At 33.1% G+C, this 26,175-nt stretch overlaps 1 protein-coding gene across 1 annotated transcript; it reads right to left on the reverse strand.

The window, feature by feature from the left end:
* Window positions 1-497: 497 nt before the first annotated feature.
* Window positions 498-25,036, reverse strand: RXYLT1 (ribitol xylosyltransferase 1). The gene is made up of 6 exons (XM_031940928.1): window positions 24,661-25,036; window positions 22,662-22,832; window positions 17,903-18,005; window positions 5,673-5,984; window positions 3,682-3,852; window positions 498-1,566 (listed from the first exon to the last, which is right to left on the reverse strand). The coding sequence occupies exons 1-6, from the start codon at window positions 24,839-24,841 to the stop codon at window positions 1,155-1,157; spliced, it is 1,350 nt and encodes a 449-aa protein (XP_031796788.1). The 5' UTR covers window positions 24,842-25,036; the 3' UTR covers window positions 498-1,154.
* Window positions 25,037-26,175: the final 1,139 nt, after the last annotated feature.

Below are 26,175 nucleotides of genomic sequence, written 5' to 3' on the forward strand. Positions count from 1 at the left end.
AGCTACATTTTATCTGTGAGAGCTGTTGAGAAGCAGTGTGTCACCTTAGTTGACAGAGGGCTAAACCTAGAGTTAGAATGACCTGGGTTACTTTGTTAGAATGAATTCTCTCCAAGGAGCTATCCAGAATCCTGGGAAATCTCTACTCCAAACTCTCTCTATGCCAGTGATCAGAACTTTGTTTCTAATCCCAAACGTGATCCTATTTTTCCTTTGACTATCTCTGACACCAGATCCTTGGGTGGACCCATGCCTTGCCTATATAACCACACTATCTTTTATAATCAGTCATCTGACCAGTTTGATCTTGAAGACAGTTGTCCTTGTGGGACTCTGCATGGTGGTTGCTGACAGGTTGCTGACAAAATACACAATTATAAATAATGCAAGTTAATAAACACATTTGACCTGCATAAAAAGACATACAGGGTAGCTTTTGTATAAGAACCATAGGATATAAGAACCATAGGTTATAAGAAAATGGGCACATAATATGATAAGAGTTTAGAAAAATTTTAATTCCATTTCCTGTTTAAGGACAGGAAGACGGAGGTATATAAATCAATATACATTTATACATCTATCCAAAAGGACAAAAAGAATAGTTTTAAGGATAAGAACCACAGAATTTTAGTAAATGAGCAAATAGGGTGAGAAGTTAAAATTTTTAAGAAAAAAATTAATTCCTTTTCCTGTCTCAACATAGGAAAAGTGAACTATATGAATTAATATACATTCTTTATATTTATATATATATATATATATATATACATATACATGCAAAAGTGTCTGTGAATATATATATTTTTTTCATGTGTGTGTGTGTGTATGTGCATGGATATGCATCTTACATATATGTATCTACCAAAAAACCCATCAGGGTAAGCCCAAGGATAATGCCTTAGAATTTTATAAAGTGGGCAAAAAAGGTAAGACGGGTTAGCATTCTGAAAAAATATTTAATTCTACTTCTTGTTTGAAGGCATGATGACTGAGCTACACACAGAGAAGTTCAGTATCCCAATGCTCAATAGTCTAATAACTGTAATCACAAAACACATTTTTTCTTAAAAACACATAATACACTAAAAGTTTTGAAAAGTACATTTTCAATCATCTTTGAATTCTGAGTTCAAATTAACAATTAAACTTTTTTAATCACTCATCAAAAAGGAACGTTCTAAAATTTTAATGAATTTCAGTTTGAGTTGTGCTTTGAAATGCTGATACCATGCAAGTAGTGTTTTTCTCCTTTCAACCTTTTCTTGTAAGCTCATATTTTTCTCTTTTTCTAAAATAGCAGGAAGTTGTTTCCAGTCTTTAATGAAGATGAAAGGGGCTCCCATTGCCTTAAGAAGCTGCAGTGGAGTTCTAGGAGATGTGGATGCATTCCCACAACTTCCTGGTGTCATTACATCTTCTACAACAGGAATAGAGCCATAGGAACAAGCCTCATAAATTCGGTAACATTCAGTGTTTACTCCTACAGGACACAATGTGAGATCACTTTGAAGTAAAGCATCTTGATAGTTCTTCAAACTTTCATCTGTTTCTTCAGGCTTCCACCTAGAAAACAAAAAAAGAAATGTGAATTCTCATTCTATACTAAATTTTTTCTTCAGACAAAAAAATCATATCTTAATATTCAGAACTAGAAATGGTTAAAAAGGAACATGTTGACAAATTAGAAAATAAAAATCTCATCTAAAAAGAACTATTAGCATTGAGATTTGTTGATGTTTAAATATATAATACAAAACTAAAATTTTGAGACTACTGCTGAAGTTATTACAATTATCAATCTTTTTATCCAAAAACTTCCTAAAAACTTTTGACTAATATTTAAATATATTTTTTTCTATTTTTCCCTCATGACTGCTTTAAAATAAAAAAAATTACTTTTTAAAACAGTATTTTATTTTTCCAAATACACATATAATTTTCAACATTTGTCTTTTTTTTAATTTATAACTATTTTTTAAAATAGCAAGGTCTTTAACAATGAATGATTATAGACAGTTCAAATATAATCTATAAACTAAACACTGCAGTGCCAAATCTATTTCATGAAAATATTAAAATGACATATAAGAAACTGAAAATGGAAAGAATAGTGGGGCTAGATAGTATAAAATAAAGCAGTCCGTGCTGGGAAAAACATGGTTCCAAGGTCATTAATTTCCTTTTTTCTTAAAAAAAAAAAAAAAAAAAAAAAATATATATATATATATATATATATATATATATATATATATATAAATATAAAGCTATTTATTTTCAAAACACATGCATAGACAGTTTTCAACATTCTACCTTTGTGTTCCAATTTTTTTCCTCCCTCCCTTCCCCTCACCTCTTCCTCCAGATGGCAAGTAATTGAATATATTCAACATTTATTTTTGTAAGACTTTGTCTTCTAAATTTTTTCTCCCTGCCTCCCATATCTCTCCACTCCACAAGACAGCTAGAAATCTGATATAGGTTAAATACATGCAATCCTTTTAAACATATTTCCATATTTGTTATGTTGTACAAGAAATCTGATCAAAAGGGGAAAAAAAAAACCCACAAGAAAAAACAACAAAAAAGGTGAAAATATAATGTTTCAAGTCACATTCAGTCTTCATAGTTCTTTCTCTGGAGGCAAAAGCTTTTTTCATCCCAAGTCTATTGGAATTACTTGGAATCCCTCTATTGCTGAGAAGAACCAAGTCTATCACAATTGATCATCACATAATCTTGTTACTGTGTACAATGTTCTTTTGACTGCTCATTTCACTCAATATCAATTCACGTAAGTCTTTCCAGGCTTTTTTGAGATCAGCTGCTTATCTAAATTTATTTTAAAAGTTGTTGGGAAAGACTTTGATAGTCTAGAACAAAGAATCTACTAAAATAATTTTAATTAAAATTTCCTGCAGGGTTATTATTAAGAGCACATAATAAAATTTTTCTAGATTAACTTAACTGAAGGATTTTTAAATAAAGGGATTCAAATAATGCAACTCCAAGTTCCTACAAAAACAACTTTAAAAAAATTCTAAAAATTTTCAAATGAGAATCCTACATTGATAAGTCTGTCCTGGGTTTTCTCCCCTTAAAATATTTATTCACAGACTGTCATGAAAAAAATATGAGATGGTCCACAATTCCTGGAATTATTATGATAATATTTATTTGACACTTTATGATGTGTTAAATGAAGCAATCAGAAAGTTTCTTTTTAAATTTTTTTTCCTCTTGCAAATGGTTCCCATTCTTCTTTTTCCAATTACAAGGTGTTGGTGGTACTGAAACTGATGTAATGCCAGCTATCGAATCCTGAAATAGCACAATGAATGCCAATGAGATAAATACTACATCTTCCTGGCATTCATTACATTTCAAGGATGTCAAATAACCTACTAAATGCTACTGAGGTAAACTCTAGCAAATGGTTTTGCCTTTGACTGTCAGTATTATTCCAAGTCCACCTCAATGGAGCTTTTGCCCACCTTAAAGTTCTACTTTATATTTGTATGATCCCCCTAATCGCTTTAGACATTTCTGTACTTTCTACAGGTAAACTATACTGAGAGTTCAGGACACCGCTTGTGGACCTTTCATGAATGCCCCAGGCTAAAAAAGTCTTCTGTCTGATCTTGGTAAACCAAGGGAATGTAGAAATGAAACAGAACTTACTCTTCTCTGGCTGTAATCCAGCACAACTTATTGTTTTTATCATGTTTCAAAATGTCCATTAGCGTCTCCCTAGATGAATTTTTATAAATAGTTCCTAAGAAATTACACAAGAATGGTCTCTCATCATGCAACAACGACCAGCTAGGTTCCACCACAGGAAAATTCCTATATCTATAAAAATAAACATACAAATTAGTGCATAATATGTCATACTATTTTGCATTTCAATACTAAGGAATGAAATGTAGATCAAAAGATTAAGAAACTGAATTGTCATTTCTTTCAAACCGTCAACAAATCATTTTTAACAATTTACTCATGTTAATGAATATTAATGACAACTACTTCTTTCACTTTATATTAGAAAGAAAGATTATTAAGGTGAATCTGTATTTCCTTTTTATTCTTCCCATTACCAATCTACATTTATTGGTAGGTAATATTCAAAGCTTTGCAAGGATGACTTGTGCATAATCCCAGCCTGTTGGCTGGTTAGGAGGTACCTAGATCAATAGTTTCCAAACTTTTGTTTTCTAGGTTTTACAATATTTTACAGTATAATTGTAAATTAAATTGTTAAACAAAATTTGTAAATTAAATATTCTATAATAGTATCTGTAATTAAAAGTATATTATCATAAAAAGTGGCTATGAATTCTTTTAAATTAACTTGTAGTTTATTAATCACAATGGCATTGAAAAATACTAGTATTTAATTAAATATTTGACATTATACAGTCAATAGAAGCCATTCTGCTTCTTATACTCATCATACTCAGTATTTTGTTGGTGCTAAATAAAGAAAAACAATGATGATAGAGATTTGTAATAAAAATAGTGGATGCTTGTGGCTTAGACTGTACCAGTTGGGAATGACTGCTCCAGCTCTCTCAATTTACAGTTGAAGAAACTGAATATGAGAGAGATTAAGTGACTTGCCCAAGGTCAAAGAACTAGAAACAGAGTAAGAAAACCAGATTTGCAGAGAACTGTTTTTTCTAATATATTGTCAAGTCTTTTTGCTAATTAATCTAATTTTAAAAAATTGCTACCAATAAGAATCATATGATTTTCAGATTGACTCTTCATCCCTCCATGAAACATAACAGAAACCTGTTTCATAATGTTATTGTGTATTAGGATAAACCAGAAATAAATCATGTCTTAAAAAAAAATCTAACAAACCTAGTGTAATATGACTAATCTATAAGGAGAATTCTATTTTGCCTTCTGTTTCTAATATATCAATGGAGTTTTTCTTCGATGATTTTTTGAAAAATGTTGTCTAGGTAGATTTTTTTAATCATAATCCAAAAATTCTTATACTATCTCTCTTGCATCTATTTTCTAGGTCAGTTGTTTTTCCAATGAGAAATTTAACATTAAAAATATATATTTTTTAAAATTTTGTTTTATTGTATCTTGATGTCTCAGAGTCATTAATTTCCACTTGTTCATTTCTAATTTTTAAGGAATTATATTCTTCAGTAAGATTTTGTACTTCCTTTTCTATTTGATCATGCTATTGACTCTTTTTTCATGATTCTCTTGCCTCCCTTTTAGCCTCTCCTGGGTGTGAAGTTTAGCAGGTGGCCTGCTCCAGGGATGAGGTTTTTGTTGCTGGGTTGCTATGGTACCAACATGAGTTATTAACAATTACATATGTAATTACATATAATGACTCATAAATTATCACTTTACCCTATAGGCAATAAAGGAGCCAATAAGGATTTCTGAATAGGACAGTAACATGGTCATGGAATCAAACATCAAACAAAATGTTCTGCCAAAAAGAATTTTAAAAACTCTGAATTCATTCTCTTAGTTGCAAAGTCTTGCTTCTATACATTTTATCTGTCCCTAATGATTGTGGACAGATAACTAATTTTCCTGTGCTGAAAGTTTAAAAATTGATTCTATAATCTTCCTTTTAATAGTATAAAAATTAAAGTGTTCATCTGAGAGACAATGTAATTATATTTTATACTTACGTGGCTACCCCTAAGGGCCACTGGAAAACATCTTCTTCATTTATCCAGGGGCTATCATAGATGACAAAAAGTAGTTCCACAAAGCCTCCATTTTTTTTTAGATATGGATAAATCCATTTGTTATTGCATTGTTCATTTCCAAGTAAGACAACAGCAACATGCTGGAGTTTCCGAGCTTCTACTAAGGTTTTTGTATAGAGTAACCACTGTGTGGCAAAAGAGATCTTTGTATCTTCTCTTCCATTTAGAACAAGCACCACGTTATCCACAACTGAAAAGTATCCTGGGAGTAGGGTTGGACCAGTGATGAAGCTGTAATATTAGAACAAAGGAACTTGACATCTGGAAATATTAAGAGATTTATTACTGCAAATCTTGTCAAAATTCTACCCAACTCTTCATGGAAACATTTCCTATAATTGTATAGTTCGTGTTCATGTATAGTTGTTTTGAAGCCAAATTTTAAATGAAAGGGTATGGCTGCAGTGTTGTCAAATAATCACAGACCAAGGAAAAAACAACACCCAGAATATGAGGTGTTCTGGTCAAAAGCAAAGATAAACACATTTGGCTGCATGGTTCTTAAGCACTTTCCATTGATCAGGCATTGGGATAACAAGGAGCTGATATACTACTTGAGAGACATTTATACATATGTACGCATATAAAATCAATATAAGTTATTTGTGGGAGGGAGATAGGGAAGACTAGAAGCTAAAAAAACCAGGAAGAGTCTCATATAGGAGGACGCACTTAAGATGAGCTTCAAAGGAAATGAAGGATTCTAAAAACCCTAAAAAGAGGGAATGCATTCCAAAAATAGGGGACAGCCTGGGCAAAGACATATAACATAAAACAATAAGACCACCAGTGTGGCTGGACTGATGTTCCAGTGAGGGATTTTTATATAGTAGTGTCTTAGGGCCGTGCTTGTGTCTCGAGCTGCTTGACATATTATCAATGATTTAGATAAACATATAGATAGAACAGTTGTCAAGCTTATAAAAAAAAACAGAAAGAAGGGGACAGATAGCTAAAACATTATATGACAGTCAGAATTCAAAAAGATCCTGACAGGTAAACAGTTAAATTTAATAAGAAAACTAGAAAATTTAATAATTATAAAAGTTTGCATTTCAGTTCAAAGTATCAACTTTAAAAGTACATTAAATCCAAGCTACCAATAACTCTATGTCAAAATGTTTCAAATTGTTATTAATTAGGGAAATATAAATTAAAGTAACTGGTTTTGTTTCACAAATATCAGATGGCAAATAGAGGAAAGTGATAATTGTTTGCTACAGCTACAGGAAAGCAAGCACACAAGGCCATTGATGACAGAGCTGTGAATTGGTCTGGATATTTTGGAAAGTAATTTGAACCTATGCCCTCAAAATGACTGAACTGCAATACTGCTATAAACAAATTTGTATCCCAAAGAGATCAAAGAAAAAGGAAAAGGATCTCCATGTACAAAAACATTTATAGTAACTCTTTATCAAAGACAGAAATGGGAAACTAAGGAGGTATCCTTCTGATGGGAAATGGCCAAATTATGATATATGAATATAATAATATTATTGCATCAAAGGAAATGATGTAAAAAGACAGTTTCAGAGGAAACTAATTAGAACTCTGTGAAATGATGTAGAGGGAAATGAATAGAACAAGGAAAATCTTTTATCCAAAGAAATCATTACAGAAAAACTTTAGAACTTTGATTAATGTATTACTCCATGAGTCTAGAAGATTGAATATGAAACACACTACTCGCTTCTTATCAGAGAAACAATGAACTTAAAATGTAGGTAGGTGGGGGAGAAAAAGAGAGAGAGAGAGAGAGAGAGAGAGAGAGAGAAAGAGAGAGAGAGAGAAGAGGAGGGAGAGGAGAGGGAGAGGACAGGAAGAGGAGAGGGAGAGGAGAGGGAGAGGGAGAGGAGAGGGGAGACAGAGAAAGAGAGAGGAGAAAAAGAGAGAGAGAGAGAGAGAGAGAGAGAGAGATTGAGAGAGATTTTGGGGGATGATCAATATGAGAGTTTGTTTTGCAGGACAATTTCTTTTTATGATTAAGTTTTATTTTTCATATATTTTTATTGTTCATGGATAGGAGGGGAGACAATAGCAAGTACAGATTATAAATGTGTGTGAAAATAAATTAAAACTTTAAAAAACATATATGAAGGAGGGATTTGCTATAAGAGTCTTCAAATGACCAGCCTCTATTTTTGGTTGGCTGGAGGTAGATGCATGTGAAGGAGGGAGGTTGTACGGAAAGTAATAAATGAAAAAATTAAAAAATAATAATAATAGATGACATTTATAGAGCATTTACTTTGTGCTAGGCACTGTGATAATTGTTTTACAATTATTATCTCACCTGATCTTCCCTTCAGAAGGGAGTAAGTCCTATTATTTATCTACATTTTACAGTGGAGAAAACTGAGGCACCCAGAGGATAAGTGACTAGCCCAGCATCACCCAAACTAGTAAGCATCTGAGGCTGAACTCAGTTTGACCTTACCCACCTGGGAGAGCAGGGGTATGGAGCAGTTTACTTGTGCAAGGGGATGATGATAGATTGGGAATTCAAGTGAGACTCAGGGATCCTAAAAATCAATCTCTTTATAAGTCACTTTTTCCCCTCAGAACTTTATGCTTGAAATCCTTGCAAGATATAAGGGGTGTGTAGGGGTGTGTGCATGTGTGTGTGTGTGTGTGTATGTATGTACACATATGTGTGTGTTTGAATGTACAAGTACCATGAATATGCAAGACTGGTATTGGTACCTATTGGCCCTTAAATGAATAGTTAATTATAAATGATAATTTATATGATCTTTATAGGAATAACTGCTTTACAGGACAATCTTTTAGACTCCCATACTAATTGTGACTTTACTCACAAATCACTTTTACTTAATTTAGTTTGGGGGAATGAATTTAGGCTGAGAAACTGCTGGAGTTTTTGCTTATCTATATAATGTAAATAATTTGTATGATTTCACTTTTCAGTTTTCAAGCATTTTTACTTGAAATATAGAAAATCATAAGTAATTAGTGCCCTTAAAGATACATTTTAAAATGTAATCGGTGATTTGATTAGCATTTATGAAATGTTTGTTATGTACAGAGGACTATTCTAAGTGTTTGTAGAAATATAAAGCTAAACAGTAAAATGTGCAGCATTTTTTACATTACACAGTGCCCTATCAAATAGAGTTTAGCTGAACCATACTACTTTTTCTCTTCAAGTTCAAAAGATCTGAGATTTTTCCAGAGTGTGTTCCTCTGATATAACAGACTGTGGCCCTTCTATTTCTTAGATCACAGTGATAAAGATTTGTCACCAGAAAGAAAACCTTCTAGCAACGAATCAAGATATTACATATATATTTTTAAATGCTATTTGAATCCATCTTAAAATAAGTTGTTATAACATTTCCTGAGCTCAGATATTTTAAAATTCTAAAGGTAAAAAAAAAAAGAACGATGATATAAAGTTAACTGAACTATTAACATAGTTAATATGTTAATATTAACAAGATTTTAACCGAGAATATTTTGTAATAGAGACAATTCTTGACATATGCACAACATAGGAAAAACCCTGTTAACTCCAGTTTGACAGAAGTGGGCAAATAAACAAGAGGATCACTTCTTGTGCCTGAAAAACTAAAAAGAAAGGGCACAACTAAGGAATTTAATTAGCCCAAGTTGGTATCCCTGGGAATTTACACTGGCAAGAGGTTGGTTCTTTCCTCTTTATCCCTTAGTCACAGTCCTTTTCCTGCTCCTTTGACAAGGCTCTCTGTGCTCTGTCTCTCCCCTCCAGTCCCCGTACTACTATAACCCATGCTCCAGACCCTAGAGCCATTGGTTCAGAACTGGGTGAGTTCTTATCGGGATTGCTTGGCATGAAGGAAATCCATTTTTCTCAAAGAGACAGTAGTTTGGTTTTATAAGTATTATAATTCTGTTACATGGTGGGAACCAAATTACAAAAATTTATAATTCTAACAGCAAATGCCTTCCAAATTACTTATATAAAAACTTTAAAAAATATAATTAATTACTAAGTTGGGGATGATTGACTACAATCTTCTTAATTTAGTAACTTTTTTTGGGGGAATTCTCTCCAATGATGAGGACCAGCAACTTTTAGGTAAATGATAGTCTCAGAGCTGTCTCAAGTACTGAGAGGTTGTCACTTGCCTTTTAGCACAGTTACTATGTATCATTATATCTGATAGGTCCTCCCTCTAATCACCATTCTAATTCTGCTGTTCAACTGGGTACTTGTTTATTGAAACAACTATTAAACACTATTTTTTAAAAATTGAGCACAAATAAACATGAGTGCATGTTCCTGTGGCATTTGTGCATATATATCCTAATTGTGTATGTATATCCTAATGTGCCTTTATATAGGCATTATGTTTGTACCATAAGTATATAATGGTACATGATATCTATAAGTACATAGAGGGTCAGTACCATGTTGGGGACTGGTTATGTACCGTATCTAACACAACCCATAAAGAGAAAACAGAAATAATTCAATAATTCTCAAGATGCAGAATTTTTAGCTAATATGATATACCATTCTGTAAGATTAAAGATAGCTGGGAAAACATTTAAAAATATTTTCTATTACTGATTTGAATACTATCTTAACCCCAGTCTTAATCACAAGTTATTTTGTAAAATACACTTTTATTTCATTTCTGTCTTAAAGAATAAATTCTTTATAAGGATATTTATCTACTCACATTTAATTTTTAACAATATAAAGATATACTACATTAGATCTTGGAATGAAGTAAAGAAAGAATGAATTTGTAGAAAGTAAACTAAAATAATTTGGTTCTTAAATTATACAAAAGGCATTACTGCTTTATCTGTTCATGTACATGTATATTATGAAGGATGTTTTTACATATGCATAGTACATATATGAGTGTATATACACACATATTTATTCATTTGTATTGGTATTAATTATTGATGAATGTACTAATATATTACATATTTCTTACCAAATGATCACAGAAAACTGCCACAACAGTGAATTTCTTTTATAACAAGTTTCCAGCAAAACTGTAAGGAGAAAGTAATTTTAACTTATAGCTACATTAAAAAAAAAAAAATGCAAATTTGGAAATTAATGTAATTTTGTATAGGAAAGAATGAAAAGAGCTCTGAATTGTTGTTACAATTAGGTAGGTTAACACTGTAATCATGGATATGGAATAAAAAATGACAAAGAGAGACAACTTCAGCAAAACCTTGGAAGACTTTATGAAATGATCCAGAGTGAAGTGTGTAGAAACAGGAGAACAATTTACATAGCAATATTATTAAGAAAAAACTTTCAAAGACTTAAGAATTTTGATCTATCTAATAATCAATCAGTCATGCCGACAATGGAACAATACTGTGACAAAGGGGTGATAGACTCAAAGTAGAGAATGAAGTATAAATTCTCGAACAAACCAAACATACATTTGTTTTGTTTATTTGACACAAGAACTATTTTTCTTTTTCTAAATGGGGGTGAGAAAGAGAGGGCTACTAACAATGTTTCCTCCCCCCAAAAATAAATAAAGTCCTATATAAATAAAGTCAGCACAATTCTAAAAGAAACAAGATGATTTTATAATTTATTTATCACTGCAAACTGCAGTGATGTGGTTTTACATAAAATTCTGTTTTTCTGTTCTACTATTTTTTTGGTATTCATGAAATTCAGATTAAAACAACAATACCACTACCGCAAAAGATATGATTCCTGAATTCAGAAAGTACAATCTAGTAAAAGGAAAAAAAAATCAACAGATATGAAACAAGAATATATAATTAAGTGATAAGTGATGGTTTGCATTGTAAGTGGTGTAATTCCAGTAAGTGGAAGATCAATGAGAATTGACTAGGACATGGAACATTGGAGAGTATATTCTAGGAAAAGGAAAATGAACAATGAGAATGTGAGTCAGTAAGAGACTCATCTAATTAGAAAGGAGGAGACAGAAGAGGAAGAAAATGAAGTGGGATAGAGAGAAGATGGATTAAGATTATGAAAAGTCTTTAAAACTGAGCAGATTTTAGTTAGCTTTACTATGGAAAAGAGAAGAGTAAAATATAACTGTATTTTTTCAATTCTACTTAGATGACTGAAGGAATGGTGGTACAATTTATAGAGATAAAGTTTGGATATGCCAAAATTGAACTTGTGTCATAAATACATTTATCATAAATTCATAAAGTTTCAAACTTTTTTTTCTTGTTCTTAGTACAATATTGATTTTCAGAAAATAGGAAAAGGAAAATATAGTTATCCAAAATGTCCTTAAGTAATCTGAATTTAAGAAGCTTATCATTAATTTAAACTTGGGATGTACCCTGAATAAGAGAATGGAAACTTAAAAAAGGGAATTTTTAAATTTATAAAATAAAAAACCTGAGTGTTGACATTTCTAGAATAGACAAAAACTCACAATTACATATACTAAAGCATAAGGGTTTTTTTTTTTAAATAATTTAAGAAAAAATGTTATATCTTACTTTGGGATACAAACTAGAGCTATATTAACTTCATTGGTAAAGGGGATTCTATAGTACAAGAAAATTCTCTCTGCAATGCAGGTTGGAATCATCTCTGCACTTTATATTCTTGGATAGTTGCCTAGATCTAGAACCTGCAGAAATTAGTAAACTTAAAGTAAGCTTAAATTCAGTCTTTCTGGCTTCAAGGCTAGCCCCTTATTTATTATACCATATTGCCTGTTTCTTTTAATAATAGCAGTTAAAGAAAAATAATAAATGTCAGAATGTCCTAAGAACCTTTCAATATAAATACTCTGAATAACTACATAGCCATATTTTCACAGAAAAGCAACCAAAGACCAGCCATCTAATCAGTTTCTTGGCTAAAATATCTACAATTCAGCAATTGCAAAACTTTTGTAAAATTGCAATTCATTTTTTAGCTACAGCTAATTAATTCACTAAACTATTTAATATCATTAAACTTTAAACTACAGGAAAATAATTAAGACCAATCTCAAAGGAAATTTAAAATCAATTAATGTGAAAGAACTAGAAAAGTGAAATGTGACTACAGGTTAATTTCACAGCTTTAGCCCCTGGCAGCTTTCTACTTTTTAGGTCAATGCATCATTTTTGGTTCCTGCTTTCTATTCATCTTGACTTCTCAGGCCTGACACCCTGGCCTAGCTCTCTAGTCTCTTCTAGGGCTCTAATTCCAAAGTTCTAGATAATTCCAGGCTCTAGGCTCTCTCTATTTTAGTTTTTGGGTCTCCATGGCTAGGAAATTGAAGTATAAATCTCACTTTGTCCAAAAGATAGGTGTGCATAATGCAGTCAAATACTTCTTTTACTTTCATGAACTCCCCTTTTCATGTACACAAAAGGAAGAAATTTAAACAAACAAAAAAGTAAAAACATGACTTTTTATATCTTTTGCTTTTTAAATTTGCAGATGACACGAGGCTGGAAGGAATATTATTTACAAGCTGAATGGCAGAATAAGGATTCCAAAAGATCACAACAAACTAGAATAATGAGCCAAATCTAATTACATGGATCCCCATGAAATTTTGTTTTAAATCATGCTTCAAAGTGTGGGATGAAGAAGGCATTGAAAGACAATAGTTCATGTGAAAAAGACCTAATAAACTGCAAATGAACTAAAAGCCCAATATAAGAACAGTTTATATTTTAAATCCTTCCCCCCCCAAATCTGCCACTCTTTTAGAAAATATATTCTAAGCCAGTCAGAGAAACATTTGCTTAAATTTGGAACTGTGCCTAAAGAACTACCAAAATGTGTGTACCCTTTGATCCAGCAGGGCTTATATCCCAAAGAGATCATAAAGGAAGGAAAGGGATTGCAAGGGTCCCTTTGATGGCATTAGGTGCAAAACTCTGCTATATTGCCCATATATATGCCCATGATATATATATGCCCTATATATGCCCATGATCCAGGATGTAATCCCAGGGTGAGGAGGAGCACTAGCAACTAAAGCTTGTAACAGCAAGAGAAGATGGATCCTGATCACAGTTCCAGGGTGAAAAGGAGAGCTTGTGATTGCTTACTGTTCAGAGCACAGATCAGAAGAACAATGATCACACCTCTCCTTACATTACGCTACCCTTGAATTAAAAACTTGCAGATCCCCAGAACTGGCTCTGAGAGCAGCAACAAAAAAGGTCTGAAGCTTGGGTAATGCCCTCTTCCTCATGGGTGTAGAGTCCTACTTAAACACAGTTATAAGTCAAGAAATAGGCTGTAAAAATGAGCAAACAGAAAAAGAACCTGGTGAAAGGGAAAATCAAAACACAAAATTAGGCCCTTAAAGAAGTCTTGGAAGAGCTCAAGAAGGACTTTCAAAATCAAATAATAGAGATAGGGGAAAAGTTGGGAAAAGAAATGACAGTGATGCAAGAAGATCATGAAAAAAGAATAAACAGCTTGGTAAAGGAGGCATAAAAAATATTGAAGAAAATAAAACCTCAAAAAACAGAATAGGCCAAATGATAAAAGAGGCACAAAAATCCAATGAAAAGAAGAATGCCTTAAAAAGAAGAATTGGCCAAATGTAGAAGGAGATACAAAAGCACACTGAAGATAATAATTTCTTAAAAATTCTAATCAGGCAAATGGAATCAAATGATTCCATGAGAAATGAAAAAATTAAATAATGTCAAAAAAAAAAAAGAAAAAAAAAGGAAGAAAATATGAATTGGAAAAATTGACCTAGAAAATAGATTGAAGAGAGATAATTTTAAAATTATTGGACTATATAAGTTTTTGTGGTAAAATAAAATAATACTAAGAGGGCAGTTAGGTGGCATTAAAGTAGATTGTAGGACCTAAAATCAGAAAAATTCATCTTTTTGATTTCATATCTGGATTCAGACACAATAGCTGTGTGATCCTGGGCAAATCACTTAACCCTATTTATCTCAGTTTCCCCATTTATAAAATGGCAAACCACTCTAGTATTTTTGCCGGAGAAATCTCAAAAGGGGTCATGAAGAATTGAACACGGCTGAAACACCTAGACAACAAGAATGTCATTAACATCCTAATTCTTTTTCAACCTGAGAAGACTGATTAAGCACAAAAGGAGAAAGACTGATTGAAGGAGCAGTAAATAAAATAAAAAAGACAATAAAAACGATAATACAACTAAAAGATATTTTTTGAAAGATGAAAAAAGTCATTGAACCTTTTGCTAATTGCTAGAGAAAAATAAAAAAATGAATGAGGTGGATTCATAAACAAAAAAATAAAATTATTAGAACATACAACTTATAATTGTATGCTAGCAAAACTCAGAATTTATATGAAATGATTATCTACAAAACCAACTTTGAAGATAAAACTCTCTCTTTGATACTCTGCAAATAAGGGATCTTATTTAGTTTTTAAAAAAGGATCTTTTGGAAGAATTGGTGATAGTTTTGTGGACTTGAATAAAGTTGAATGGGAGCTTTCATTGAATTCCCATAGAAGGGAGTAGTGTCTTAGTAGGCTTCTAAAAGCCTCCAAATTTGGAAGCATTTCCCCCTAGAAAAGGGGAGTAAAGTTTTAGCAGGTAAGCAATAGAACACTTATTGGGTAGCAATCTTGTATAAGTCCTAGAGAACAGGCTTTTTGAAAGGCTTTAAATTTGCCTTTCAAAAAATGAAATGGCAAATTTCATTTAATAATGACTAATATTGATATTATATGGTATAATATCAAAAAATACCTGGCAAAAAGTAGCTATTTCCTACATTGTAGAGGGCAGAGGCAGAATGTGAACTAGAACTTCAGGGAAGCCTGTACCTAGGAAAACATGCTCGTTCATCACTCTCCATGACCCTGAGTTTGATGTGTGTGCAGACCTCATGACTGAGAAAAACAAGAAATCGACTAAAAGTATGTGTTTAGTCAGAAAGAACAAGGAACATAACTTCCAAGTTGTTTATACACTATTGTGGATTTGCTCTATAAAAGTCTTGTCCTTCCAACAATTAAATGGAATGCTCGCTTGCATCCTGTCTGACCCGTGCCTTTCTTATCAGCTTAACCCTAAACCCAGATTGGGTCTGCTGGATGGACCCAACACTTCATGTTAACTTAATTGGACTGAACTGAATGTCCATATTAACGTGTTAGTACCTCTGAATGTATGTCAATTTATAGGTTATTGGATAAAGAGCTCATATTTAAGTACATAGTCTAAAAGTCTTCTCCTGGTATCTTCTGCTTCTTTTGTGTGATTCTACTTTCACTAATGAACACAGAAGCCAAGGAGGGGGATGAAGATGTTTCAGAGAGTGACCCTTAGGTCAGACCTGGAAAGCAAACCTATGCAAAGTTCTTCTGGAAGGAATATCCATTAAAACTCTTTTGCTTCAAACTTTCAGAACAAAGGGTCTCTCCTGTGTCTCCATGACTCACCAGAGAAAAAGCTTTTTATAGAAAGATTCTTTTAAATACCACGTGGAAGGAAAGATTCTCTTTCTCTTCAAATATGCCTCTGGAGAGCAATACTGTCTTATGAGAGTCCACTTTGTCCAATTCTTTGACAGTACTAAAATATGAGTGCCTCAAATTTTAAGAGTCTATATATGGAATGCTAGAAAAGATTCCTATTTGATGAGCACATATTCAAATTTATAAGAATAAATGGATGATTATCAAATCTTCAGGTGACTCAAAAACAAGCAAGAAAATTAATATTCTGAATTAAAGACTTGGAATTCAAAAGAAAAAAATGATTCTGAGAGACTAAAATGATAGGCTATCACTAAGAAGATTATAATTAAAGTAAATGAAAAAACATACTTTAGATTAAAAAATCAGTTTAAAAAAGTACATGATGTGGAAGAAATGGACAGAAATTCATTCAGTTTAAAAAATCCTGTGGGTTTTCATGTAATGCAAACTCACTATGCATCAAGAGCATGACAATGCAAACAATAAAGTGAATACAACACCTAGAAAAGCTAAAACTTTATAGCTACCTTGTCATCAAATTTAATAAAAATTTGATGCTTTTAAAGTGAGATTACTTTGAAAAGATCCACATGGAAAAAATTATCTTTTAGGAATACAAAAATATACAATAAAGAATTTAACTGGTAATAAAAAAATGAAGTGACATTAAGTATTTAACTATTTCTTTATATTGGTGAGGAAGAAATAGAAACTTAACAAAAATAGGATCTTTGGTTCATATTTTCCCAAATAATACAATTTTTGCTAATTCTTTTAAATAAAGAGTTATAGAATTCTATTTTAAAATCTTTCATGAATAAAACAAAATCCCTATAAAATTAAGGCTAAGCATATGTAAAACTAAAACTTAAAAAAAACAAAATGAGAATATTAGTTTACTGAATATAAAGGAATAATGTTCTCTCTGAGTACTATAATTCATGTTCCAAGCTTCTTAAACCATTTAATAAAGTTCATGTATAAAACAATGTTGTAACAAGTCAGATCTCAGAATGTCAGTAACAACCTTCATACTGATTTATTTGGTTAGAAAAGAAACATGATTGTAATAAGGAGACAAAAATAAAAATTTTCATATTAACCCCCAGAGCACCTATGTCAATCAATTAAAAAGATATCTTCCTTATACCTCTACTCTCTAAGAAGCCTGCAAAGATTCAACATTATAAAAACTAAAGCTTAACATATGCTCTTTACATGGTCAAGATCCATCTTTAAAATGCAACAGGCATATGCAATAAGGAAACATGCAAGATGCTTTTGGATTTGTTTAATGTAATTCTGTCTTCTTGTCAAAGCTGACTGGTAATTAAAAATAACTGGTGTTCCAAAACTTCTTGACAAAATGTCCAAAGACACCATTTTAAACTTTAATTTGTTATCTGAGATGTTTATTTCTCTATTCTTTCCAGTAAGTATTATTGAATCAAAATTAATTTAAGTAAATATATTTCTCTCTGACCAATTCTGTTTCTGCTTAGAAAGTAAATGCTGCTATAGCACCCAGCTTCTTAAATTGTGGTTTGGGACTCCATATGGAGTTTTATATCTGAATGTTGGGGTCATGAAATTATGATTTACTATCAGGAAATGTTTGATTTGAATATCTATTTTGGATGGAAAGGGGTCAGAAGTGGAAAAAGTTTAGGATCTGCTATCACACAATTAAAAAATTAAAAGATTGCACAATTGGTACCGGAAATATGTTCTTCCTGCTTTTAAGTTTCCTTCTCTCCACTGAGCAGTAACATCAGCAGGTTCAAGTAGACCTTCAAAAATATGCTGCCACAGATAAAGACCTGGTAATCAAAAAAAAATTAAAATTATATATGTGTATATATGTACATATGTATATGTATACATATGTGTATATTTACAACACAGTCCTGTATAATGTAGGAAATTACTTCTTTCAATTAGCTAGAAAAACATTTCTCTTCCTTTATGAATTTTCTCTAATTTAATTATACGAATTAATATACCAATTAATAACTGCTTAAAATAAGCTCCATGCTAAAAATAAATCTATCAATATTTTAACATTACTGATATTCTAACTATTGTTTTATGGATTAGAATACTGTCTTTACTGTTCTCCTTTTTTTGTAGAAGTGGTGGTGGGGAAGAAGGTGGGTTCACCAGGTTGGAACACACAATGTCAATTTTCTTTTTTTTTCTTTCTTTCCTTTAAAAAAAACAAAAACAATTTATTGATTGGTTTTATTGGATTTTTTTTTCTTTGCTCTTTTTTTGTCTTTTTCCTTTTTATACGGGGTGGGGGAAAGAAGAATGAAAGGAAAAATCTAGGCAATCTTGTTAAATACCATATAATATCAATATTAGTCATTATTAAAATATACCCAAGTATACACAAAACATAAGTAAGATTTCATCTATAGTAGCCCATGAATATTTGGTTGGATCATAAGTTTTAATATCTAAAAGTGGGCATTGCATAAATCATTAAATTGTTCTCTCTCTTAATTAAAAGATATTCAAAATTTGCTTTAGAATCCTACATTCTAGTAGAATAAATAATGAGGTGATACATAGCTATATTGAGAATAAATATTACAAAATAAATACAAATAAATACAAAGTAGTTAAATGCAAGGTTATTTGGGAGAAAAAGCATTACTAATTGAGGGGATTAAAAAAGTCTTCATGGTCGTGCTGGAACTGCATTTCAAAAGAGAGAATTCTATGCAATGAGGTATGAGAGACATGGACTGCATCTCCAACACTGGAGATAGCACTAAGATGTGAAGATGGGACATAGAGTGCCACATATAATAACAATGAAGGTCAGACATGGGGAAATAATCCACATGTATATACTTCAGAGAACTACTAAACCGATATTCTTTAAGCACAAGTCTGAATTTAATCTTCTTAGGAAATGATTCCTTGCTTTCCTACTGCCTCTAAGATAAAATGTAATCTCTGTTTGGTATTTAAAGTCTCTCACAACCTGGTTCCTATCTATCTTTTTATACTTGTTACTCTTGACAAAATCTATGGTCAAGTCAAACTAGGTAACCTAGACTACCTAGAAGGTAGTCAAACTTCTAATCCTTGGTTCTGTACCTCTGCTGACAGCTTCCTTTCTGAAATGTACATCTTAAATTCTCCTTTTTGGAATTCATGGCTTCTTTGAAAGCTCAATTCAAGGGTAACTTCCTACTTGAATCTTTTCCTGACCCTCTAACCTAAATGCTATGGTTTTCCTCTTGAAATAATTTATTTAATTGGTATTTACTTACATACAAGGATATTGTTTCCTTCCAAAAGAACATATACTCTTAAAGGTCAGAGAAATTTTTGTTTTTGTATGCTCAGAGCTTAGAATAATGCCTGATACATAGTAGATTCTTAATAACTGTTGATTGATCTGGGAGAAAGGGAAAGAAATTGTCTATACTTTAACATAGTTTATACTTTAACAGAGATAGAAATGGTTAGAGACAAAAAAGTAATTTCAGACACCAATGTATAAATGCAGGTCGTCTAAAGATTCAAGCAAGTAAATACTGAAATAGAAAACAGGTTAAGGAAAAGAAGATCACATTGCATTCAATTTTAACAACTTTTAACAAATTTTAACAACTCCAAATATATTTACTGATGTGAATATAAGCAAAACTTCTCTTGTTGATTAAAAAACCCAACCAAGCAATCTTTGGTCTAGTAGAATAAAAATACAGAGATGTTGCATATGTTAAAATCATGCAAGATTTTATAATGGGTAAGACCCTGGACATAACTTTGAGACTGAGAAGAACATTATATTTACAAGTTGGAAAATCCCTGGTAACCTTTAAGAAAATGTGCTTCCTAATCTAGAATTATATGAAGAGCATGGTTAAAAATGGTTATAAAATGTCCATAGCCACTGGGAACCACAACAGACTCCTCTGAAAAGGCAGTGACAAAAATAAAGGTCTCGAATACTTCAAAATATGTATAGTATAACTTTTTGTAGCAGCAAAGAACTAGAAACAAAGACCATCAACCGGGCAACAACTAAAATTGTGGCACATGAATATAATGGAAAATTACTGTGTGTGAAAGAAAGATTGAGACAGAGAACCAAGGAAACGCTTACATGAACTAATGCAAAGTGAAATAAGCAGAACTAGGAAGAACATGTACAATGAATATAACAAATTAATGATAAAAAGAGCAAAATAATGAAACTGTTAGTAGAGTTCCATAAACAAAACTAGTTCAAGAAGAGATGACAAGGAACTTCTTGGTTCTGAATGCAGTAAAGTCACAATGTGGTTCTTTGTAGAGATGGAAAACTAGGATATAGAATACTACATATGCCAAATTTTTTCAATATGCTACTTAGTTTCAAATCTTTTCTCCTCTTTTTTTATTTTTTATTATAAAAGATAACTATCCAGAAGGGAGAGGAAAGAAATGTTGGGAAATTTAAGAGTTGTAAAATTAAAATATATCAACACAATTAAAAAAAAAAAAAAAAGAACATAAGCTTCCATGTTTTTGCTCATGTATTCTTCACTTTCAGTTATCTCATATCTCCTTCTTGGGTTTGGACCACTGCCTATAATGTCAAACTTTTTATAACATGTAAGTTTTGATAACCTTTTCCCTCTCTTTTAAGTTTTTCATTATAAAAAATGACTCTTTGGGTAGAGGAAAAGAGGCATTAGAAAAGTCAAGTGATATACAAACAAAACATAGCAATAAAAATAAAAATAAAAAAAGGAACACATTTCCGTATCTTTACCCTCACCTGTAATAACATTCTCAGATTTTCTTTCTTCTATACAAATCTTAAGCACATTTCAAGATCTACCCAAAACATGATTATCTTTCTTGGCATTCTAAGCTATTCAAATTTATCTTTCTCTCTTTGAATTTCTTACAGCATTTAATCAATACTTAATTTTATACTGTCTTTTTGGTGTTCAATATTGTTTTATGTATTTTAAGTTCGGTCTTCCCAATCTAACTGTGTTACGAGAGTAAAGACCAAGTGTTTTACTTCTGTGTTGCTCACAATGCTTAGTATGTGTAGAAAACGATGGATTCAATCAATAAATATTATTGCTTACTATATACGCAAGTATACTGGAAGAGAAGAGATATAAAAGTTGATTCTGGCTCAAAAGAAGGTTATATATCTGAAAGGAAAAGCAAAACAAAAGAAAACACTTTTTTTCATAACAATGAAGTGGATAAGTATTATCTCCTGGACAGGAAAAGGTGATAAATTAGAAGGATTAAATTCACCATGGGCCAAACAGAATTGAAATTATAATTTACATCTTATTAAAAAGCAGTACTTTTCTAAAATACACTACCTTGTAATATATCATATTGATCATTCAATAATTACTTGTTAATACAATTAAGTTGAATATAATAATGCTATACAGTGCCTCTACTAATTTCTCTGCCTAAAACTATACTCTAAATTTTTTTTTGGGGGGGGAAGTTAATACATGATTTCATCAGTGTAAGAATCTCCCTCTCCTAATATCTACAACAATTTGCCTACAGCACTGAAAGTGCATTTGCCTTGCCAGAGTCCTGCTGGTAAAAATCAGAAGTGGGTTTTGAACCGAAGTCTTCATATCTTGAAGGCTAGCTGTCTATCTACTATGCTAAAATACTACTCACACTAGTTTTATTATATCATTAAAGAGCAAAATAGGGAAAACACTGATTATCTTTTATGTATACACAAATACATGCATATTTCTGTTAAGTTGAAAAATGTCAAGATAACTTTGAAAAAGAATTTGAGTAATTTCCCAAATCTCCCCAATTTATAAAATTACTACACTAGTGTAAAGAAAAACATTTTTGAAAGACTTGGGTACCACATGAAATCATCTGACAGAGAGGTGGGGGAGTCAAGGTTCAGATGGAGATAAAAATTTTCTGACATGAGCAACATATGAATTTGTTTAGTTTCTTTACGCTTATTTCTATGAAATTATTGTGGTCATCACTTTTTTTTGGGGGGTGGTAACTAAGATAAGGGAAACAGCCATAGTAATAAAAAAAAAGAGGGCCACTGTGTCAGTTTTAAAAATGCACAGAAGAGAACTGAAGGCCTTCAGAAGGAGATATAGACAAGCAAGACAACATTTCAATTAACATGCTTAACTTGGTATTATATATACATATAAAAGCTGGATATATAATAAGTGATGTGTGAACCATGTCCAATGGTTCTTGGTTTTTAATGGTTGTTCTGTGCATACGGAAATGTCCATTTGTTGATATTGATAATCAGAATAACAAGAATTTTTAAAGAATACTTTCAGTAAAATATCATATAATATATGCTTCTAAGAGCTTAATAATCAGTAATAGATGAAAATAAAGTGCATTCAAAAATGTCAACTTAATATATAATGTTTACCAGAAACATTATTTTGCGATACATTTTACTACAATTTTATATAGTAACTCACCAATGGCAGCCTTTCCCCAGATCTGTACCTTGAGGTCTATTTTTTCTTTCTCAGGTGGCTTTTTTTTAAACAGCTGAGGGATAGTTTCATATCTGTGTAGTAAATCAAACTGCTTAATTTGATCATCTGGTTCCCAGGGATTCCATTCTTCATTTGTCAAAGAAGAGAGTTCTGTGTTTTAAAAAGTTATAGCATTGAAAAGCAAGTTAATATGGTGTCAGAAACACTTTCAGGAATTCTTTATGAAAGATTATCAGGAGATATAAAGAACTTTAAAATGTATATATCTAAGGGGTACTTTAATGTTAGAAGACAAGACATGATTTTAAGGCATAGTTCTCACTAATCCAGATGTAGCTTTCTTCAAATAATTTAAATGTTAGATGTACCTTTTTCACCAAAAGTTTAGTAGTTTATTGTGGAAATGATGAAAAAAAAATTGATCCAATGTACGCTCCTTTAAACTCAATGGAGGTTAAAAGGGCATATTCACTGGGTTGCGGAAACTTGCATGTGTAGGTCTAATAAAAATTAACAGTAAGGCCAGGACCAAACCTTTGTGCTTGTGGAACTGATTAAAGCCCATCTAAGCATTTTCAGTGCTTTGCTTTGCATTAAGCTACACAAACAATAAATTAAATTTTGATAAAATTTAAGTTTGCATACTATGTCAGTATTAAATTTATTTTGCAAAATTTTTTGTTGTTGTTTTTTTTTTCTCATGAAGAAAAATTTAAGGTTTGGGTTGGAAAACGGGTGTATGCCTAGTTTATAGGGCAGTTAGGTGTTTACGGTAAGGTGCCCAATGTAAAAATTTTAAAGTAGTAGCTAGTTCATTATCTGCAACATTTCTGAGTTCCAAAAGAACTTGAGAATGAAAGTGTGAAGTAATACAGATTTCCTCTCCAAAAGGGTAACATTTATTCAATTGTATAACTATTTCATCCAGACTGTCAAAGCTGGAGCAAGTCGATTTCAAACACTGGTGTAAAATACTGAATGTTTAGAGTCGAAAGGGAAAAATATGTTCTTTACTTGACATATCTTAATATGCTGATTTATAAAACATACATATATATATAATGTATTTATAAAACTAAAAATTACATATAAATATGTAATTTTAGATATAATATGTAAATTATGTAATTATAAAATATAAAGTGATCCTTCCTGAAATCTCATTAGGTTGTAGCAGAAATGGGTGTCTTCTTATAGAGGTAATCCCTGGCTTGGTCATAATTCAAAGCCTGAACTGTGCGCCACTTAATTTAACACTAGGGTCACCTTGGGACATGACATTTAACTTTTCAGGGTCTCAAATTTCCTCATCTGTAAAATGAGGGAAAGCACCATTTCCAAAGACTTTCTCTCCTCACAAATGCATCTAAGTTCTAAGACCCCACAACACGAACAATTTCCAAATCCCATTTCTGAATTTCTCCAGACACTTTTTTTTACAAGTATTATCATATGGGGTTTTTTTGGTGACGTCACACAGCAAGTGTTAAGCGGATGAGGCCGAATTAGAACTCCGGTCCTCCTGACTTCCGGTACTCGACTCACTTCGCTGTCTTGTTGCTCGCCTCCTTAGATGTTCACACAATTAGGGAAACAGACGCAAGGGGCTGAAGTGCATCGTGCAGGGTATTATGTGCGACATTTAGAGGTGGGGCAACTGAGGCAGGTCGCTAGGGCCACAGGATCAGGAAGGGTCTCAGGCGGAGCTGGACTTAGAGTCCCCGCCCCCAACTCGGGGTCGTGCACACGAGGCGCCCCGGGGTCTCGGGACAGGGCGGAGGGGGCGTGGCCGGAGAAGCCGCCCGAAGCCTCATTCCCACGAGGACGCGCGATTGGCCAGGCATGGGGCAGGGGGCGGGGTTTGTCTGGAATTAGCCTTCGCCGCCTAGCGGCTGCCCTGCCTCCTCGCACCGCCCCCGCCCCCGCCCGGCTCCTCTAGTAGGGAAGGAGAGTGAAGGGGGAGGGGCGGATTCGTTACCTCCGCGGCTGGCGCGCCGGCCCTTTCCTGTGGCCGTTCCGTCCCTCGGGCCTCGCGGGGAGGCTGCGGCGCCCCGGCGGCTTCGGCGATTGCCGAAGAAGACGCTGTAGGCGGCGTAGAGCGAGAAGAGGCAGTAGGCGGCCACGAGCGCCGAGGCCACGCGCTTCCGCGTGAGCCGCATTCCGCCTCAGGATGCCATGGCCGCCGCCGCGGCAGCCGCGGCTCCCGGGAGCGGAAGCCACCTGGCGCGCAGCGTGCGGACACCACCTACGCCCCCTCCCCCAGCCCCCACTCCGGGAGGCGGAGATCCCGCTTGGGGTCGGAGGGCACGGCGAGCGCCCGATCCCCGAGCCTGGGGAACCCCCGGCGGCCGCACTCCCTGTCTGCTCGGCGGGAGGCTGCGCCCGCGTGCGCATGATCCGGCCGCGCGTTCCGGCGCTCTTCTTCTACCCGCGGGCGCTCTGGCTTCTGTATTTTTTAAACATTTTCAGTGAGCCAGCATTTAAAAAAAAAACCTTTTAAAAAAGAAAGGAAGAAAAAAAAAACCCCAATATTAATAATTAGAAAGAGAAAGAGATCCTTTAATGAGAAAGTAAAAACGACAGACCTTGAATCTGCCCGGATCATAAGAAAGGAAGACCGTACCCACGTAGGAAAAAGAATCTCTGTAAAATGAAGGAAAGGCAACACGTAACTTGCATTTTAAGGAGTCATAAGAAAGGAACAAAAAGGAACAAGAAATTTGGCAATTGTTAATGCTGCAAAGTTACCCATGCATATATCCTGTAAATAAAAGGCTATTAAATAAAAAAAAAGATGCGAAAGGGGAAAAAAAAGATCCTCACATAATAAGGAAACAAAAAGAATCCTTGTATTTTAAGGGAGAAAGAGTGAAAGAACCTTTGTACCACGAGAAAGAAGGAATGAAAGAACTCTTGTATAAGAAAGGGAAGGAAAGGCAGAATTCTTAAATCATAAAGACAGGAAGGAGGAAAGACAGAACCTTTGTACTATATAAACCCTGTCAGATCTGTAGAATGCGGCTGACTTAATCCCGGATCCATACATTGCCTAAGGCTGACCTGGTTATTGAAATAGCTTGTGGCTATTTCATAAATGTCTTAAACAATCTCCTCTGGAATTCTCAAGCTTTCTCTACGGTGTTTTTAGGTGGTATGCAGAACAACCTGCTTTGTGAAACCTTGGGATGTCTCAACTACCCCTTCGTACCTGCAGCTTCTTTCCCTCTTCTCAAATACATTATATGAGTTCCACATCACCCCCTTTTTGGGCTCCCCAGTACTTGGTGTTGTGTGGAATCTCAGATGTGTATCCTAGCCCGAACTAAAGAACATTTTATATATATATATATATATATATATATAAAATATAACATAATTATATATTATTACACACATTATATATATTAACATATTTACATAATATTAACATATTAACAATATATTATATAACAATATAATATTTTATATATATATATATATAGGCAGCCTTCTT

Source organism: Sarcophilus harrisii, chromosome 5 (genome assembly GCF_902635505.1).
Source record: "Sarcophilus harrisii chromosome 5, mSarHar1.11, whole genome shotgun sequence".
NCBI classification, from domain to species: domain Eukaryota; kingdom Metazoa; phylum Chordata; class Mammalia; order Dasyuromorphia; family Dasyuridae; genus Sarcophilus; species Sarcophilus harrisii.

Bases quoted from the DNA above. Each gene is read 5' to 3' on its own strand.
- RXYLT1 (XM_031940928.1), bottom strand. From the start codon at position 24,841: ATGCGGCTCACGCGGAAGCGCGTGGCCTCGGCGCTCGTGGCCGCCTAC. The intron at 5,985-17,902 runs GTACCAATTGTG...CTAATATTACAG, and splicing joins GCAGGAAGAACATATTTCCG to CTTCATCACTGGTCCAACCC. The intron at 1,567-3,681 runs GTAAGTTCTGTT...TTTGTTTTCTAG, and splicing joins TGGATTACAGCCAGAGAAGA to GTGGAAGCCTGAAGAAACAG.